We start from the raw sequence: 18,817 nt of genomic DNA, 5'->3' as shown, positions 1-18,817 counted from the left end.
CAACTGTAGTAGCCTCCTAATTGGTCTTCTTGCCTCCAGGCTCTCCCCTCTAGAATCCATTTTCCACAAAGATGACAAAATGATTTTCCTAAATCATAGGTCTGGCCATGTCACCTCCTTCTCAAAGAGCTCCTGTGGCTCCCATTGACCAGAAGGATCAAAGAAAGACTGCTCTGTTAGTCATTTAAAGCCCTTCATAAGCTAGTATGATTGTTAATAAAAAAAAAGTTTCTTAAAAAGACCTAAAAACCTTGCTTTTGAACAGCTGTGATAGAGTATGAACTTCATTACCAATTGCCTTTGTCTTGAGTATCTTTAGAAGCCTCAATTGTCCTAAACTTTTGGTTTTTGTTCTGGGCACAGAAAAGGGAATTGATAAATTCTTTTTAAAATAAGTTGGGCAAAGCCACCTAATTACACCAGCCTAGTTCAGGTTCTAATCACCTTTCATCTGGATGAGTGAAATAGCCTCCTAATTGGTCTTTCAGACTCCAGGCTTTCCCCACTCTAGTCTATCCCTACACTGCTGTGAAAGTATATACATCCATTTTGTATATACATACTATCATTTATTATATAGCACATAATGTATTACATATAATGTTTATGTTTTACATATCAGTTAATCAGCATTTATTAAGTACCTAATATGGCCCATGTAAGTGATGGGACACACAAAAAGGACAAAAATAGTCCTTTTTGTCAAGGAGCTAACCATATTGGGGGGGGGGGGATAAACATGAGAACAACTAGGTATAAAGTACACACAGAAAAAAATTAAATGTAACCTCAGAGAAAAAGGTATTAAGAATAAGGAGAATGGTGAAAGGCTTCATGCAGAAGATAGGAATTTAACTGAGATCTGAAGAAAACCAGGGAATATAGGAGATGGAAAGGAAAAGGAATAGAGCTCCAAGGCAGGGTAGATAGTCACCAAAACCATCTGGAGTTGGGAAATAGAGTTTGTGGATAAAAGCATATATAAAGAATTAAATAAAAAGAAGACTGAAAAGTTAAGAAGACAAAATCAAAGTGGGAAGATTTTATATTTGACCCTGGAGAGACTAGGAAGATACTGGAGTTTAATGAACAGGAAGAAGGGTGATATGGTCAGACCTAAACGTAAGGACATCAAGCTGACTACAGCATCAAGGATGTCAAACATAAATATTTTATATATGATAATTACATGTATAAATATAGTCACAACATTTTCCCTCACAACATTCCTGTACATCAAACAGTGCAGATATTAGATGGTACAGCAAATAGATTACTGAACATGGGATCAGGAAGATCCAAGTTCAAATCCACCTCAGACACTAAACAGCTGTTGCCCCTGGATAAGTTTTGTTTGCTACCGTTTCCTCATTTATAAAATGGAAATAACAATAGCATCTAACTTCCAGGTTGAGATGAGAATCAAATGAGATAATGATTGTAAAGTGTTCAGCAGAGTGCTTACCCCATAGCAAATGTTACCTATTATCATAATCATTTTAAGAAGACTCTAAAAACAAACAAACAAAAAAAAGGTTGGTGCATTGGTTCCAAGACATAAAATTTAGGACCCTCAGCTCCAATTCAATAGCTCTCTGAGGCTTTTTGGATATAGCAATTGAATTAGACTTTAAAGGACAGTTAGAGGACAAGGATATTTTAGGCAACAGTCACACAGACAAAAAAGACAAGCACAAACATGAACTTGCACTTAATCAATCAGAGCATATTTCCCAAGTACATAATAAGTACAGGGAGGTCACAATGAGGAAGATAAGAGATGAAGTGTCTTCTATTCTCACGAGCTTGCAGGCCAAATAAGACAAACCTGTGAAAAAGGGTAAATGAAAAATGCCACAAGGAAGGGTGCAATTAATTGCAAATAGATGGAATTCAAAGCAGACAGTGATCACTGTGGGCTAGAGTGGTCACTACTTAACTGCATTCAAGAATGTTCAGCAGTCAGCAAATAGAACCACAGGTCAACTGGGGCTTAGCACAGAAACAAAGAATTTTTATGGCCAGAATTAGTTGATTAATCAATCATCAAGCATTTTGAGCTCCTACTATATGCCAACTGCCTAGGACGAAAATTTAAAATAAAAAATCTCTACTCTCAAGGAGCTTCCATTCTAATGGAGGTAGGTGGACATATTAAACATACACAAAATAAAGAATAAATACAAAGTAATTGTGCTTTGGGAAGTAGGGCACATTAGCAGCTTCAGGGACCTGGAAAAGTTTCACATAGGAAATGATGGTGAGCAAAGTTCTGAAGGAAAATCACTGTCTTAGTAGTGTGAAGGATGTTGTGAGGTTAGCTATGGAAATCAATTAAGAGGTTATTGCAATAATCCAGGTAAAAAGAAATGAGGGCCTGAACTAAAGTGGTAGCTGCAAAAGCAACTTGGAGAAGGGATCTGATAAGAGAGATGTGGAGGGAGAAACAGCAAGATTTGGAAAATGATATATAGGCTGGGGGAAAGTGCAAGTTGAGACCGAAGATGCTGCTATGAAACTGGGAGACTAGAAGGAGAAGTGGTATCTTCAACAGAAAGAAAAGCAGTATAAGGTATAGATGGAAATATAGTGAATCCTTTTTTAGGAATATTGAGTGAGAGATGTTTCTGGGACATCTAGGCAATTAATTGGTGATGCTGTACTTGAAGCTCTGAGGGGACATTGAGAAAGGCTATATATATAGCTCTGTGATAATAAATGTGAATTTACAAGGGCACCAAGAAAGAGAAAAATGAGAAGAGGACCCAACATGGAACTTTAAGGTACATTCCCAAACGGGTGGTACAATCTAGCTGATAAGTCAGCAAAATAGACTGAGGAGCATTTAGACAGGGAAACCAGTGGAGTGTAAGTAGGGTCATAAAAACTCAGAAAGGAGATATCTAGGAGGAAAGGGTGGTCAATAGTATCAAATGCTATATATCGATTGAGCAGAATGAGGACTAAGGAAAGATAATCAGAATTGGCCATTAAGAGATAAGTCACTGGGAGGGGGAGATATTAAGGAGGGAGAGAGGAGGTAACGGAAAAATAAAATATTTCAATAAAAACAAACACAAAAGAGATCAGTGGTAACTATGAATAGAACAGGTTTAATTGAGTGATGCAGTTGGAAGTTAGGGATCATAGAACTATAGATTTTAAGAGTTGAAAGAGACCAGGAAGGCCCACTGAACTCAATTCTTTCTTTGTAGAGATGAAAAAACTCAGGCCCAGGGAAGCTGAATAATTTGTCCTTGTTATATCATGCTGTCTTTTAGGACACCTCTCCAAATTAATAGTTTTTTGATGAAGCTCATTGTTACTTCTAGCACTTAATGTGCACTAGATCTTTCCTTTTAAGCTAATCAGAAGCTTATTGAAAATATTTCAACACTTGAACAAAGTTTCATTAGCACTATTGATCCAGATACGCTTTGATTTTGATCAGTGTTTAAGAGACCACTATACCGGGCTCTTCAAAATGTGACCTGAAGGTGAGCTCTGATGACCAGTTTAAGCTTCTTTAAATATTTCACCCTGGCCACTTTCCCTGTCATTTCTAGATGCCCTCTACAAACTGGGTCTTTAGCAACAATACTTGGCTGTCCCTAATGATGATTATGTAAGCACAAAAGGTCGTAGCACAAAAATCTCAAACTGAGCAGGCTCTACACTTCCAAGGATGTTTTACTTTGTGATGACATCATGTATTTCCATTTCTAACACCCTTCTGCCCCAAACACACACACACAGAAAGACAGAGATGGGGGGTGGAGGGGTGGGGGAGAGAAAGACAGAGAGAGGGGAGAGAGAGAAGAGAAAGAGAAGAGAAAGGGGAGAGAGGAAGAGAAGAGAAGAGAAAGGAGAGAAAGAGAGACACACACACAGAGACAAAGACACCCCTCACACACACTCACATCCACACACAGATACAGAAAGTGCTTTAGCAAACACTTTCCACCTGTTGCTCTGGAATCAAAATCAAATCAACACTACTAATGCTTTTCTTATCAATCAAATCCACTTACCAGCTTAAATCATAGCACTCTTCTTTGGCTGCCATTGTCTTGTATTGTCACGACTTGTTAAAAATGTAAGCTCCCTGATGGCAGTTTCTATCTATATTTGTATCCACATTGTTTATCACAGTGTCTGGGCATACTGTTAAGCACTCACTTTTTCATCTACTAATTCATTTATTTTTCTTACATTTTTATCAACTGATAAGGAATGTAGAAGTCTTTTTCCTTTTCTCCCTCTTTTCCTTCCTTCCTCCATGTTTGCCTTTTTATTACTTTTTTCAGCAATCTTTCATTAGAATCATTCTCCGTACCAAGGCAGTGGATTGGAGACTAGGCTGAAGACTCCATTCTGCCCATTTATTTCTTTGATGACAGCATATTATTATTTTATACCCAAGAACAAATGAACCTCACACATCTCATATAACCTATATTCAAGGATGGTAAAACAAACAAACCACTTTTCAGGATCAATGCTTCTCACTATGATTATTTAGGAGAATTACTATTGCGAGAGTAGGCATGGGAGTGGGAGAAGGATAATACCCCTTTCCTTCTTCCTTTGCTTGAAGAAAAGGAGTATTATCTTTCATATATGATCAATTGGCTTTTGGCTTTGCTGTATTATTTATTGCAAGGTCAGCCAAAGGGATTCTGTGTGTGTGTATGTGTGTGTGTGTGTGTGTGTGTGTGTATACTTCCCATTTTAATTTTTTTCAATGAATGTTTGAGAATTATGGAATTATGGGGAGGAATCTAATTGAGATTCTATGTTGCTCTCTTTATTACCATGTAAGTTCCTTGTGAACAGACTGCCTTGCTAAGACCCCTATATGTTCACCACAAAAAACACTGGGTTGGGAGTTATTATTCACTACATACTGCAACAAGTAATAGCAAGGCTGGATGAAGATGCATGCTTTTTATCTCTGGCTTGACTTTTCCCATCCCATTTCAGAATTCTGCATTTGTTCTGCCAGCCCAATCTGTGCTGTTTCACAAAAGACATCAGAAATGATACTCTATAGTAAAGCTTCTTAAACTTTGAATCAAGGTCCCATATGAAGTTGCATAACTGAATGTGGGACTAAGAAATTATGATTTATTATCAGTAAATGTTTTATTTGTATACTTGTTTTATGTACTTATAAACTTGGGATTGTATAAAAAGTCCTCAGGTGAAAAGGGATTGCAAAAGGTTTAAGAAGCCTGGTCTACACTACCCTTTTGGAGATCAGAGCTAGATTAATAGACACATGAGGATTGGTATTCATCCTTGTTTTCAATGTTTATAAAGATTTTTAAAGTTTTTCTTTTTTTCAAATTAAGGAAAAAATGCCAAACTATGCAATATTATACAAGTACTATTTCCCAGGATCCCTTCTTAAAGAAATCTGTGATGACAGGGCTTTTCAATATGGTACTTAGCAAGGAATTCTTCTTGTACTAATGTAGGATGCAGTTGTGACCACCCATGAATACCATGGAACCTGGAAAAAAAAAAAAAAAAGGAACTGTTTCCTGTGTTTATGTTTTTCACTTTTGGTTTGACAGTGAACTCCTTGAGGGGGTGGGCCCAGAGGCATCCAACAGAGTGCACATAGCAGGCCCTCAGTGAATACCTACTGATGGAACTATTCTCTGTATCTACAGGAAGACTTTAAGGAAATGCATTCTGATAATGGCAGCCTCCCCTGACTGCCACAATCTCGGGTATGGCCTGATGCTGGTGAGAACATGTCCAGATTATTCTTGTCTAACTGTGTCCTTTTTCGGTGATAAATTTTAACTCTCATCACTTTGTTTTCCCATTTTTCTACCTTTTTATAAAATAGGCATAGGATTAGAGATTTAGATCTGGGTTAGAGATGTTAGAGATCATCAAGTCCAATGATCCCACTTGCAGATGAGGAAATCAAGGCACAAAGAGGTGATATAATTTGCCTAAGGTCACAGAGTCAGTAATATCTGTGAGAAGACCTGAATCCAGGTTGTTCTGACTTCAAGTTCATTGCTGTGCTAACTCTCTGAGGTTTTTCTCCCAATACGATGATCCTTTCCTGTTCATTTAAGTGGATTCTATTCATGCCCTGCTGTTTTCTTAATGGAGGTTTAGAAATCTCCTATTAATCATACATGAGCCCAGCTGTGCAGTGTGCCAAAAACAGGTCACATATTGCAATGACAAACTCCAAGAGACTGTCCACTTTAAAAAAAAAAAAACATTCAAGGACTCTTTTAAAAACTAGTCTTTAAGATTTCAAAAATCTTTTGATTATGGAATGTTTTTTATTGTCATGGAATTTTACACACACATGTAACAGATAACAACACACTCATGGAAAAATCCAGGGAGGCTATCACATTTACCAAATGTAGCTGCTCAAAGTATAAAATTGAAGGTGAAAATTCCAGGCATCCCTAGATAGTTTCAGTTTTACTGGGTCTCTTTCCTGAGGATTCATTTACTGTTGGATTTCATTGCCAAAGAAGATACATGCAGTAGTCGGTCACTATGTATTTACTCAGAAATGCATCCATTTCCTCAGAGTCTCTGGCAGGCTAATCAAGTAGAGAAAGCTTACAGAAAGGTTATAGAAAAGACAGACACAGATATAATGCTCTGTGGTTTTAGCTGCTTCCTGGGAAGGATGAATAGAAAGCAGACAGACAGGACTGATTCCCCAACATGTGTGACCAGTTCGCATTTTCCATTACCTGACCCTTATAGCTCTACTACTCTCTCTTCCATCCAAGAGGCCAATCTTATTTCTGTAGCAAGGCATTAAAAATAGGAATACAGTGAAGTGAGGCTTTTATCCCCAGGAGGAATTCACACAGTCCAGTATAATAAACCTAAAAGCCCCAGTTTTCATTTATCAGCAGAAAGCCTCCTGTACCCTAGTAGTCTGGACAACCTCGAAAAACTTCTCCCATTTTTAGATTCATACAAAACCCCATCCTACCCAGCTCACACATCCCACTTCTTCCCTCTTCTGATCCACTAAGCCCAGTTTGCAAGTAAGAAGTGATAATTACTGATTCTCTTTTGGCCAAAGTGTGATCAAAATTTCCATAATAGGAAAAAAAATCAACTAAATAAGAAAGCCTGGAGCTAATGTAAATCTCTGATTGAACTGCTAAAAATAAGAAATAGGGTTTTATGACTTTACTTGGAAGAGTCAGAAGTCATTTTGCCTAATTATATCTCATAGGATCTTATGGAAGAGACCTAAGAGATTTGATCCAATACAATTCTTTGCCTGAAGAGATGTCCCCACTTAAAGCCACATTGTCATCAGATCTATCCTTTATAAAGTCAACAACACATTTAACAAACATGTATTAAGCTCCTTCTGTATGCATAGCACCATGTCAAGTACTAGAAGAGAAAGAGTTTAAATTAAATATAATTTCTTCCTTATGGGAAATTATTGTTCAGAATGAAATGGCATAAGTGTAAATTTAATATAAAACAATATATGATAACTGAATAAATGAGATGACAATAAAATTTTCGGTGAGATTCCCAGGTTTATTGTTTGCTGGGTCCATGGAGGGGAAGAGAAAAAGGATAAATTGATACTGGTTGGGAGGATGGGGAAGTTGTCCTGGAGGTAGTGGTGTTGAACTGGTTTCAAAAGATGGAGAAAAAATTCAGAAGTTGAAGTGAAGAGGAGATTATGTAAAATATATAATTTCCTTGGGCAGAAGTATTATATATAGATATATTTTAATCTTTGTATCCCAAGACCCTAGCACCATGTCTTTACAGTGTTGATAAATATTTTTTTTAACTGCTTTATGGGAGAATGAGAGGGAAACAGTCATGACCAGGTAGGCCTGAATATCAAGGACTACCTAATTAATGTCACAGACAATGAGTGAACTAAAATCAGGATGGAAATATTGACCTGACATATTGCTACTCCACTAGAAGGTAAATTAGAAGGTATCCCCAGCCCTTCTTAATAAATGCTTGTTGGACTATTGATTTATATTGCATTTTGCTGTTTGTAGCAGCCCTTTTTGTAGTGGAAAGGAACTGGAAACTGAATGGATAATCATCAGCTGGAGAATGGCTGAATAAGTTATGGTATATGAATGTTATGGAATATTATTGTTCTATAAGAAATGATCATCTGGATGATTTCAGAAAGGCCTGGAGAGACTTACATGAACTGATGCTAAGTGAAGTGAGTAGAAGGAAGAAAATACTGTACACAGCAACAACAAGATTATACAATGATCAATTCTGATGGATGTGGATTTTTTCAATAGAGGATGATTCAGGCCAGTTCCAGTAGTCTTGTGAGGAAGAGAGCCATCTGTACCCAGAGAGAAGATGGTGGAGACTGAGTATGGACTGCAAAGTATTTAGAACACAAGGTTTTTCAAGGGTAAATGTTGAAAACTATTTATATATATGTTTTGAAAATAAAAAGCTTTAAAAGTTTCTTTAAAAAGATAATGAATTTTGTGACAAAGGAGTTAAAAATGAATGACAGCAAGAGATGGATGCATCATGGTATAGTCAGTCAGTCAATAAGTATTAAATTCCTACCTTGTGCTAGGAACTGTGATAAGCCTTGGCAAAAGACAACTCCTGCCCTCAAAGAACTCACAATATAATGAAAAGGAAAGAGTACTGAATTTGGAATCATAAGATCTAAGTTTCAGATTTGGTTCTGACATTCATTAGTTCTTTTAAAAATATCTTATTAATATTTTTTGTCTTTTATACCCATGCCTTCTAATGTTATCGCTATTATATCCCCCAGACTCTACCCAAAAAAACAACCAAGAGAGCTATCAAGACTGACTGCATATGAAAAGTTCTATACTCCTAGACTACCACTTTTTTTATTGAGAGCAAGGAGATGGCTTTTTCAATGGCCCTAAGGAATCAAGATTGGTTATTTCATTTAATCTGATTTTTGATGTACTTTATGATGTTTTCATTTACATAATCACAGTCGTGTAATATTGTTCTGCGGTTTATGCTTTATTAATGTCATAAAAATCTTTGCATGTTGCTCTGAATTTCCTATATTTGCCATTTCTCATAGTCCAATAATACTGTTATAGATGCATACCACAATTTGTTCAGTCATTCTCCAACTGATTAGCATCCATTTTGTTTTTACTTTTGCTTTTTTATCTTTGACAAGACACCTTTCCTCCTTTTTGCATTTTCCAGTTTTTTTTTTTTTTTTTTGCTAAATACTATCTGGACTCCTCTTTAGCCCCAAAAAGCTACAACTAGGACAAAATTGACAATGGTAACCACATAAATAGAATAGTCCTTCAAGAGATAATATATACAGTTTACATTAAAAAAATAATATTTTAAACATTTTAGTAGCTGGACAAGAATTCTAATGTTGGCATACTACATAAATATCTATGTTTGGAGACGGTGAAAGTGGGGAAGGAGATTGTCAGTGATGGATTTGAAGTTGGAGACCTAGTTTTTTCTTTTCACCTTTTAAAAATGTCTTATTAATATTTTTTTGTCTTTTATACCAATACTGTTCTTTGGACCACTAAACCCCTAGGCTAAATTTTTCTAAGATTCTCACTCTCTAACCTCATTTTCCCCTAAGGTGTTTCATAAACAAAAGATTTCTACTATTTGCTACAATGTATTCTTTCCCTCTTCTTTAAATGAGACTATGTTTTTAACACCTTCAACAGTGTCTGACACAGTATTTTTAATAAACGTTCATTCATGTGGTATAATTTTTGATAAAATTACTTTTAATAGGCAATTATTTCAATTTGGGGGGACAATTAATAGTTTATACTATTTGGCACTGAGTTTGTAAGATTTGGTAAAGTTTTTCATTCTGCATTATAAAATAACACTTGCATTATAATTTGATGTGCTGTTTTTTACAACACTTAGAACCTCAGAGGAATTCAAAGATCTGGTGGTTTCCTCATTTGATGAGGAAAACAAGACTGAGTGTCTTTAGTTATTTGCATCCACATGTTGATTTTGCTTAGACAGTGTCCAGAGCTGGGATCACACTAGGTATTCCTGTTCTAAGCAATACTTGTTGACTTTTATGTTTTCCTTTAAAGAAAAAGAATATCTAGAGGGTTAAAAACCCTCGTATTATCTAAGGAGGCTATGGGAGGATGATTTTTTTTTTTTTTTGCAACAACGTATTTCTTTAAAGGTGTTTAAAAATACTCAGAGACATGCTTCCTCCCTTCTTTTTAAATTAAAATCACATTGTCTCCTTCATTAGTTAACATTTTTTGAGCCCTCCATTGCACCTGTCCTTTCAGTAGCTGCTACAGGCTCTGCCATTTTAAGGGTTCACAAGAGTCCAACAATGTTGTTTACATGCTGTTCTCCTTGGTTTCTGTCCCTATCATGGGATTAAAAGGACTAAATTCCAGCCAGGTACCATACTTAAAAGTAGAATGAATCAGTAGAAAGAGGGATGAATGTGAAATCAAATAGCATTTATTAAGGGCCCATGGAAGGAAGAGGCGGAAAAAAAAAAAAGTAAAGAGAACAAGTGTTTATATAACACCTGCTATATGCTAAGCACTGTGACAAAGGCCATTTTCTAAAAGCAAATAAATATTATCTCATTTGATCCTTTGAGGATGGGTTCTGTTATCTCCATTTTATAGTTGAGAAAAACTAAGGCAAACAGGGGCAAAATAGAAATCCCCCCCCCCAAAACAACTTGCTTAGGGTCACACAGTTTTTAAGTGTAGTAAGATGGATGTAAACTCAGCCTTCCTGACTCAAGGCTCAGCAGCTCTATCTACTGTACTCCTACTCATTTTTATATAATAATTCTGCAAACAAGGTACTAAGTATGAAGGATATGAAGAAAAGCAAAAATCCAACTCTTCTTTTCAGGGAGCTCAGTCTACAAGGGGAGACAATATGCAAACCCCTCTATATAAATAATATATGTAATCCAAAGGAAGTATTATTGTTATATGGGAAATGACGAGCAGGATGCTCTCAGAAAAATGTGCAAAGTTTTTCAAGAACTCAAGCAAAGTGAAAGGTACTGTTTACAAAGTAATAGCAATGTTGTGGGATGATCAGCTGTGAATCTATTTTCATCAATACAATGATTTCCGACTACTCTGAAGGGGTTATAGTGAAAAATGCTTTTCATCCTCAGAGAAAGAACTGATTGTATCTGAATATAGATTAAAACATTTTTTGTATGTATATATGTTTTCCTCCTATGGCCTTATTTATTAAAAAAAAAAAAAAAAGAATGGGTATAGTAGGAGATTCTCTGTAGGGCTGATTGTATCATGCATTGTATCTAGTGAATACTCTAACAGGAGGTGCCTAATAAATCTCTGTTAATTGTTTAGGGAAAACCTTATTTAAAAAAAAAAACTAAACAAGAGCCTATTTGCCATCAAGATATGGGTGATATCCTACCTGTTTTCTAGGGACTGCCGAAAACTGCACTCAGTAAATAGTAGAGTAATACACAATGCCAAATTGTTATTATTAGGTACAATTATATATTTGGTGAATTTATAAGATAGCATTTTTATGCAGAGTTAAAAGCAAAGAAAAAAAGTATCATTTTTAACCAGCCTTATTCTTTTTGTTAAACTAATGAAAATCTGAGATCTATCTACAAGAAATATACAACTTTCTAATATATATTTATATATGTGTATCTAATATTAGAAACTCTCTGTATATTCATACATACATATGTATATGTATATATATATATATATATATATATACTTTATTTTTTTAAAAAAGGAAAAAAGTATAAAGACATAATCTTAAACTTTTAATATCCCCATAATCTCACATGTCATCTTTACTTCTATAGTAGATTTTAAAAAGATCAAGTAGTTCATATTCTAAATTAGATTGTGAACTCCTTGAGGGGAAAGCTTTTTTTTTCTGCCTTTCTCTCCGTTCCTGGCACACAGAAAGCTCTTAGTAAAATTTTACTGACAAGCTAAAAATTAGATCAGATGTTTTCCTTTATCATAATGGGACGCTTGCAGAGCTGTGATGTTCAGGTTTTAGAATTCTTAGTTTTGTCATGAGAAGATTGTGGACTGTGACCTTTTCAGAGTTTTGTAAACAGGTGAAGAAGACATTTGTAAATTAATTAATTCATCCTGATGCTTACAGATGCTATCCTATTACAAGGCTTTAAGGGTTTTTTTTTTTTTTTTTTTTTTTTTAATAATATTTATTGGCAATAGCAGAGATTTCTACTTGGAGTCCATGGACTCCTTTCCATCGACAGATTTCAGTAGATCTGTGAATCTGCATGGGGAAAAAATACATCTTAATTTTTCAACAAGCTCTAACTGAAATTTAGCATTCCCCTCAATTATGAATGTAGGTAACAAATCATTATTCTGGTAGGGGTCCAGGCTTCACCAAACTGCCAAAATGATCTCTATCACAAAAAGATTCAAGAACTCTTGCTCTAATGTAAAGAGCATGTTAAACACAAAGAAAAGAATAATTTGTCTTCATGAAATGGAGTTCACAAAGAGTTCTAAGAGAATAAAGAAATGTTTAATTTCATTTGAATGTTTCTTGTTACTTGTCATTGTATGGTAGAAAGGACACTGAGTCTCGAGGCCCCAGGTTAAGCTATGAAATGAATTAATTTTGTGACCTCCATTTACTTCATCTGTGAAATGGGAACCATGATAAATGGGAACCTGCTACCTCACAGTGTTATTGTGAGGACTGGATGAAGAAATGTACATAAAGCCCTATATAAATTTAAGTTATAATTTAATATTTCAACAGCTCTGTAATGCCACAGGTGCTTTCTCCTGTGCTGATCACAGTCAATCTATTTGACATTATTCCTACCCACAATTTTGGACTTAACATGTATCAGTACTGACTATCCAAGACTCATGCTGTTGCATGAATGGGCTACATTGTTTTCAGCAAATTTCAAAGCTAAACTTTTATTGACCCCAAGCTTCCTGGGAAAGCAAAAAGTCCATTTCCCCGCCCCAGTACTAACACTTTACTTAAGTGCTATATGAAATTGTGACCTGGAATATCATTGCCTCTTGAGATCTAAAAATAAGTATCACAGAAGGCAAAGAGGCATATGGAGTGTGTGTGTATGTCTGTTACCATGTAACCAGTGAAGAAAAATTAGCAAGAACTTGTATGATAGGAAGAAACGATGAACTGGTAAGAGAAGAATGACAGAGAAATAGCAAGGAAGGCATCCAATACATTGGTTGTACTCTCTGTGGTTAAATTTTGGGAGAACTGAATCATCAATTGCAGAAGATTGGCAGACAGGCAATTGTGAAATATATTAGAGTTTTCAAAGTGTGGTTCAAGAAACCCACGGAGCCTCCAAGACACTTTTTGAGGGTCTGTTAGATCAAAACTATTTTCACACTAATACTAAAATGTTTTCGGCTTATTAAAATACTCTTCCTTTTCCCAACGATCTATCTCTGTGAGGCAAGATTTCCTTCATATATTTCAACCAAAACAATTTATCTCTAACAGATTGAATGCAGAGGCAGATATGAAAGTTCGGTTGTTTTCTATTAAGCCAGATGTTAAAGAAATTTGCAAAAACATGTAAAAACAAGGATTTTTGTTTTTAAAAACAGATTTTTTTCCATGAGATATGTTTTCATGTTAATATAATGGGCTTATTTAAAATAAGTAAATATTTAAATGATATTAGTTCTAATTTTGAATACAGTAAATATTGATAAATATAACTCACATAAACAAAAGCTCTTTAGAATCCTAAATAATTTTTAAGGGTTTAAAGGGGTCTTAAAACTATCAAGTATGAGAACCAAAGAGCTATGACTGTCAATGAAACTGCAGATACATTTGAATACCCTTATTCATATTTTCCCATAAATATTCCAGAGAGATAGACTTGGCTCTCTTCAACAATGAAATGATTCAAACCAGTTCCACTTGTGCAATAATGAAGAGAGCCATCTACCCCACAAAGAGAGAATTATGGAAACAGAATGTGGAAAATAACATAGCATTCTCACTCTCTCTGTTGTTATTTGCTTGCACTTTGTTTTTTTTTTTTCTTTCTCAGTTTTTCTTTTTCTTCTTTCTTGATCTGATTTTTCTTATGCAACAAGATAACTATATAAATATGTATACATATACTGGATCTAACGTGCATTTCAACATTTAACATGTATTGGACTATCTGCCAGCTAAGGAGGGGGTGGGGGAAGAGGGGAAAATTTGGAACAAAAGGTATGCAAGAGTAAATGTTGGAAAAATTATCCATGTATATGCTTTGTAAATAAAAAATATATATATTCCAAGGAATTTCCCCAACTTCCTGGAGAGCTTGCTCTACATTTTTTTTTTTAAACATTTCATTTCTGTCAGTAATATAAAACAAATACAAGTTATTATTATTGCTGTTATTATCATCATCACCACCAACTAAAAATTATTAGGAATAGGGAATTATATTATAAAATCCTTATGAAACATTAATTGTCTTAATGGTAATACCTGACATTTTACATGATCCTTTAGCCAATACAAAGCACTTTATCTGTAATGGCCCTCTCAGAGAAGAAACAGAAGTATTATTATCATCTTTTCACTAATAAGAGAATTGGGGGCTGAAGTTTGGTTATTTACCCGATTTTACACAGCCAGTTTACTAGAGCCAAGAAAATATACAGTCTACTTTACTAATCCCCCAAAAGGAAACACCTATGATAATTTCTGTTCTACATGTGGAAACGAAGAGATGTTAAATAACTTTTCAAAAGTTATTTTCCACTTTTTTCCAAACAAGCTCATAACAAACTCAGGATTAGGACTCACAACTATCTCAGTGCTAAACAGTCATGGAAACTAGGTAAAGATAGAATTTTTCCTTTCTTTAATTTTATGTAAGATAAAGATTTTCACAGAAGGTTCATGGGGTATATTCTAAGTTATATTCTGAAATGACAAATATGACAAAGATAAAATGGTAGTCTCAGTAAATTCCTTAATAGAGTCAAAATAATAGCTTTCCTTAAGCTATTTAATAGATTTATTCAAATGGCAAATACTCAATCTTCTTTCATAGCTAAGGTTTCTAAACTGATATTTCTAAATACATATGTGTGTGTGTGTGTGTGTGTGTGTGTGTGTGTGCTCTTTGTGTACTTTAGAACAACCTGATTTTTCCTGAGAAAAATTCATTTAGAGAAAAATTCATTTGGTTTTCTATTGTAGCACCATTTCCATCTGAATGGGGAATCAATTGAATTGAGCAGCTATCCTAAGAAAGGAATGCTTCTGACACAGAAACATTCAAAACACCCACATGTTGTGTACAACTGCAGTAGCTGTATCAAATGGCGAGTGACACAACGCTATCTTATTCATTGTAGTATCATCATTTTAAACCAATCATCCTTTCAGAACTCCTGGTAATGTGCTGGGGTTTGAATTAGCTAAACTAAGACAGTTCAATTGTCAAAGGACAAGAGCCCATGTACGGCAGTAGCAGAAGTGGAAGTTACTGGTTTAGGGGAACCAGAGACAAGAATAGGAAAGAGGAGCTGGCACATGTGACTAGACCTGGGAAGTCCAGAGAAGGCAATGTCATTAGTTGTTGATTACTTTTAACATATCTTATATAATAACAGCAGCTTTCAAAAGGAATTAACAATGACATAAAATTCTGTCATATCTGTAAATTATGTACAAAATTCAATGTAGGCTGTAGCCAACCAAGAAATTTTCACATATTTAGAACAAAATATAATTATATTTTAATGTAATTCTTAATTCTCTATTTCATGTTAAATGAATATATAATTCTTAGTCATATCTTATGAATGTGTGCCATGAACTGAGCATTCTCAACATTACATGATTATTTGTTTCTGTGCTTTGTCTGTATGGCATTGCTGTTTGATCCCAACATGTGCAGTTACAATTTTCCTGAATCAATTCTTTTAAAATGTAACTTTTTATTTTAAAAGTTGCAATTTAGGAATTTTGGGTGTATATTATGATTACAAAATATATATTTTGAGAACCATAATCTATATATTTGGAGAAAACTCATATATAAATGAGACTGCAAATGCATTTGAATATTAAATTATTATTCTTTATAAAAAGGTTAAGTGAGTATATGTATACAAATGTTTTAAAAATATATTGTTTTCTTATTTTTAAAATAAAAAAGATCTCATGTCCAAAGTATAAAAATTAATATCCTCATTGAAAATTCAAGATAAAGTGAATTTTGTGAATTCTATGGTTAATTTAAAAAATGTTGCATGAGTGTTACGAATAGTGAAAAGTTGCAAATTGTGAGGTTTCATTTTGCATTTACTGCAGAATGTGATATATCATAAGTGATTATGACTTGTTTCTATATGTTAGAAAATTTTATTTTTATAATTTATATTATATTAAATTAAAATTTATAATTTTATAAATGTTTTCTGTGGCTGATGTGGAAATATATGTATGATTAATAGCTAGCAGAGAGGGGAGGAGAAAAAAAACTTAGAACTGAAAAGAAAAATAAAAAGATTTTAAAAGACCTGAAGTATTTTTTAAAAAAAGAATTTTTTAAAATTTCTATTTACTAGGTAGAACATATTGTGTGTATGTATGTGTGCATCATGGTGTGTGTGTGTGTGTGTGTGTGTGCGCACATGCATACATCAATACAAATCTTGGATAAACTGTTTTTGGTCAATATACTGTGATCTTTTGTCATGTCTCCTCTTCCCCCAAAAAACCCACATTTTTTCTCATAGACTCAGAAGCCATACTCAGTGGCTCTGAGAATAATCTAAAGATATTTAACTTTCCAATGGCAAAAAAAAAAAAAAAAACTTCCCATGATATTGGGCTCTCAATTCCCTTTGTGACAATTATCTTGTATTATTTCCTTCCAGTCTAAATATAACAAGGAATTGACTAAGAACAACTAGTCCTAGAATATGCACAGGGGATCCATCCCTGGAGATATCTGGCGGGCCTGCTTCTGGAAGTGCTGATGCTATGGAATGGAGGGCCTGGCTCTCTGCGTCAGAAGTGTTAAGGTATTTGGTGACTTTACTATCCACATGTGGCACGGTGAGCTGCACTGGAAATTGAGAAGGTATACAAAATGTCCCAAAGGAGAAATCTGTCCTTTTCTTTCTGTTGAATGTGTAGTGTTATGGACAATTCTGAGCTCTGAGGGTTGGAAGTAGAAGGGTGCCCTTCATTAAGAGAGCACATTAGTTCACATCCTCCCAGATAAGCTTGTATCTGAAAGGGCTTTTTGTGTTGTGAATTCTTTCCTTTTATTTTGGGCCTTTGGAGGTTTTGAAAGATTAGTGTTATAGAGGTCTAGAACTTGGAGTCCACACCAGAACTGGAAGGTAGCTGAGTCCGTGAACTAGTAAAATGTAAGTAGAATAACTTGAAGGAATCCAGCCAGGCCACAAGGAAATGATTCTCATTAGTGGCTATAAAGAATTCAGAAGTGAACTGGGGGCATGTGGGGTAGCAAATGCTTTTAACAACTATTTCAAGTGTGAGTCCACTCACTCTCAGGGAATGAGATAGTAGAGGGGAAAGCATGCAAACAGGTGCGAAGGGGAGGAATGTTTTTGTGCCCCAGTTCTTATCTTTTCAGTAAATATCCCTTTGTAAAAAAATAATTTATGGTCACTGGTTATCAGTAATATCAACTAGACTGGTTAGATGATATTTAAGAAATATTTGGAACTCCCAGATGATATTAAGGACAATACAATGGAATGAGGCTCCTGCCAATACATCAGAACCCTATTGCCCCTCAGGTAATACTGGAACCCTGAGAGAGAAATTATAATCACAGAGTGGGATCTAATTTTTAACTTGAGTGTTGGAATAATATCCTTATCATTATGTGGAATCAAATAGAAACACATTTTGTCAATCATGTTAGAAACAGCTTACTTCTCAGAGAATGGACAAAGGAGAAGTCTTAAAAATCAGACTGCAAAGCCACTTCACTAACACATTTTTAGAATTCTGAACAAAAAGTAATGTTAAAGATTTGGACTTGGGAAGTCATGTCCTAAAATTCTGTTCCCCAAACAAATGTATTATTAAACAGATAACATCTGAGTCACTGAGCTTTTTTGAACCATAATAGCACAGATTCAAAAGAGAAACTTAAACAGTGTTTATACTAGAGTTTTACAAACTCTAGAGTTTAACAAATCAGAAGAGGTCTTCTGAAAATACAAAGAACTTATTTGAAAACCTTACTGTTTTTAGCCCTTGTGTTTTGGAGAATAAACATTCCAACCACAGAGCTATGAAAAGAGAGCCAGCCAGTAAGTATTTTATGTTCTTCATGTTCAGGGACTTTTTAGGAGCTCCAGGGACAGGGTATTAAGAAGATGGGAAAAGGAGACACCAACTTTGTCTTCAGGAAGTTAAGTCTTATCAAGAAAACACACATACTGTAGCAACTAAGACGTAGAACCTTCCAGCATCATGTGTCTGGGGAGCTGGGAAGGAAGGATAATGGATGCAGGCAGGAGCTTGGAAAGACTTTTTGGAAGAGAATCTGAACTAGAGTGCAGCAACTCTCAGGATGCAGAGTAGCAAATGAAAAGCAATGTTTTATTAGTGTGTTTAAAGCTCTCTATAAAAGCCATGAGATTGTTAGCTTTAAAATGTTGTTATAAGATGTTTGTTCTGGCAGAGATCCTGACTTTTGGAAGATAATTTTTCTAGTGTAAACTGAAATATTTTTCAAGCTACAAGGTTTGTCAAAGAA

General features: G+C 34.9%; 1 protein-coding gene across 3 annotated transcripts in view; it reads right to left on the bottom strand.

The window, feature by feature from the left end:
• Positions 1 to 18,817, bottom strand: part of LYRM4 (LYR motif containing 4) — a 202,380-nt gene that overhangs the window by 89,712 nt on the left and 93,851 nt on the right. Inside the window, exon 3 of one of the 3 annotated variants that reach the window (XM_031946908.1) lies at positions 3,859 to 5,515. The exons of the other annotated variants lie outside the window; for them this stretch is intronic. Coding sequence (XP_031802768.1) covers positions 5,450 to 5,515 — 66 coding nt within the window. The 3' untranslated portion in view covers positions 3,859 to 5,449. Of the gene's footprint in view, positions 1 to 3,858; positions 5,516 to 18,817 lie in introns of those variants that run through there. 3 annotated transcript variants of the gene reach the window in all.

The sequence above is a fragment of the Sarcophilus harrisii genome, chromosome 1, assembly GCF_902635505.1.
Source record: "Sarcophilus harrisii chromosome 1, mSarHar1.11, whole genome shotgun sequence".
In the NCBI taxonomy this organism is placed as follows: domain Eukaryota; kingdom Metazoa; phylum Chordata; class Mammalia; order Dasyuromorphia; family Dasyuridae; genus Sarcophilus; species Sarcophilus harrisii.
Note: the sequence above shows the minus strand (reverse complement) of the source record. Positions and strands in the feature narration are given on the sequence as shown.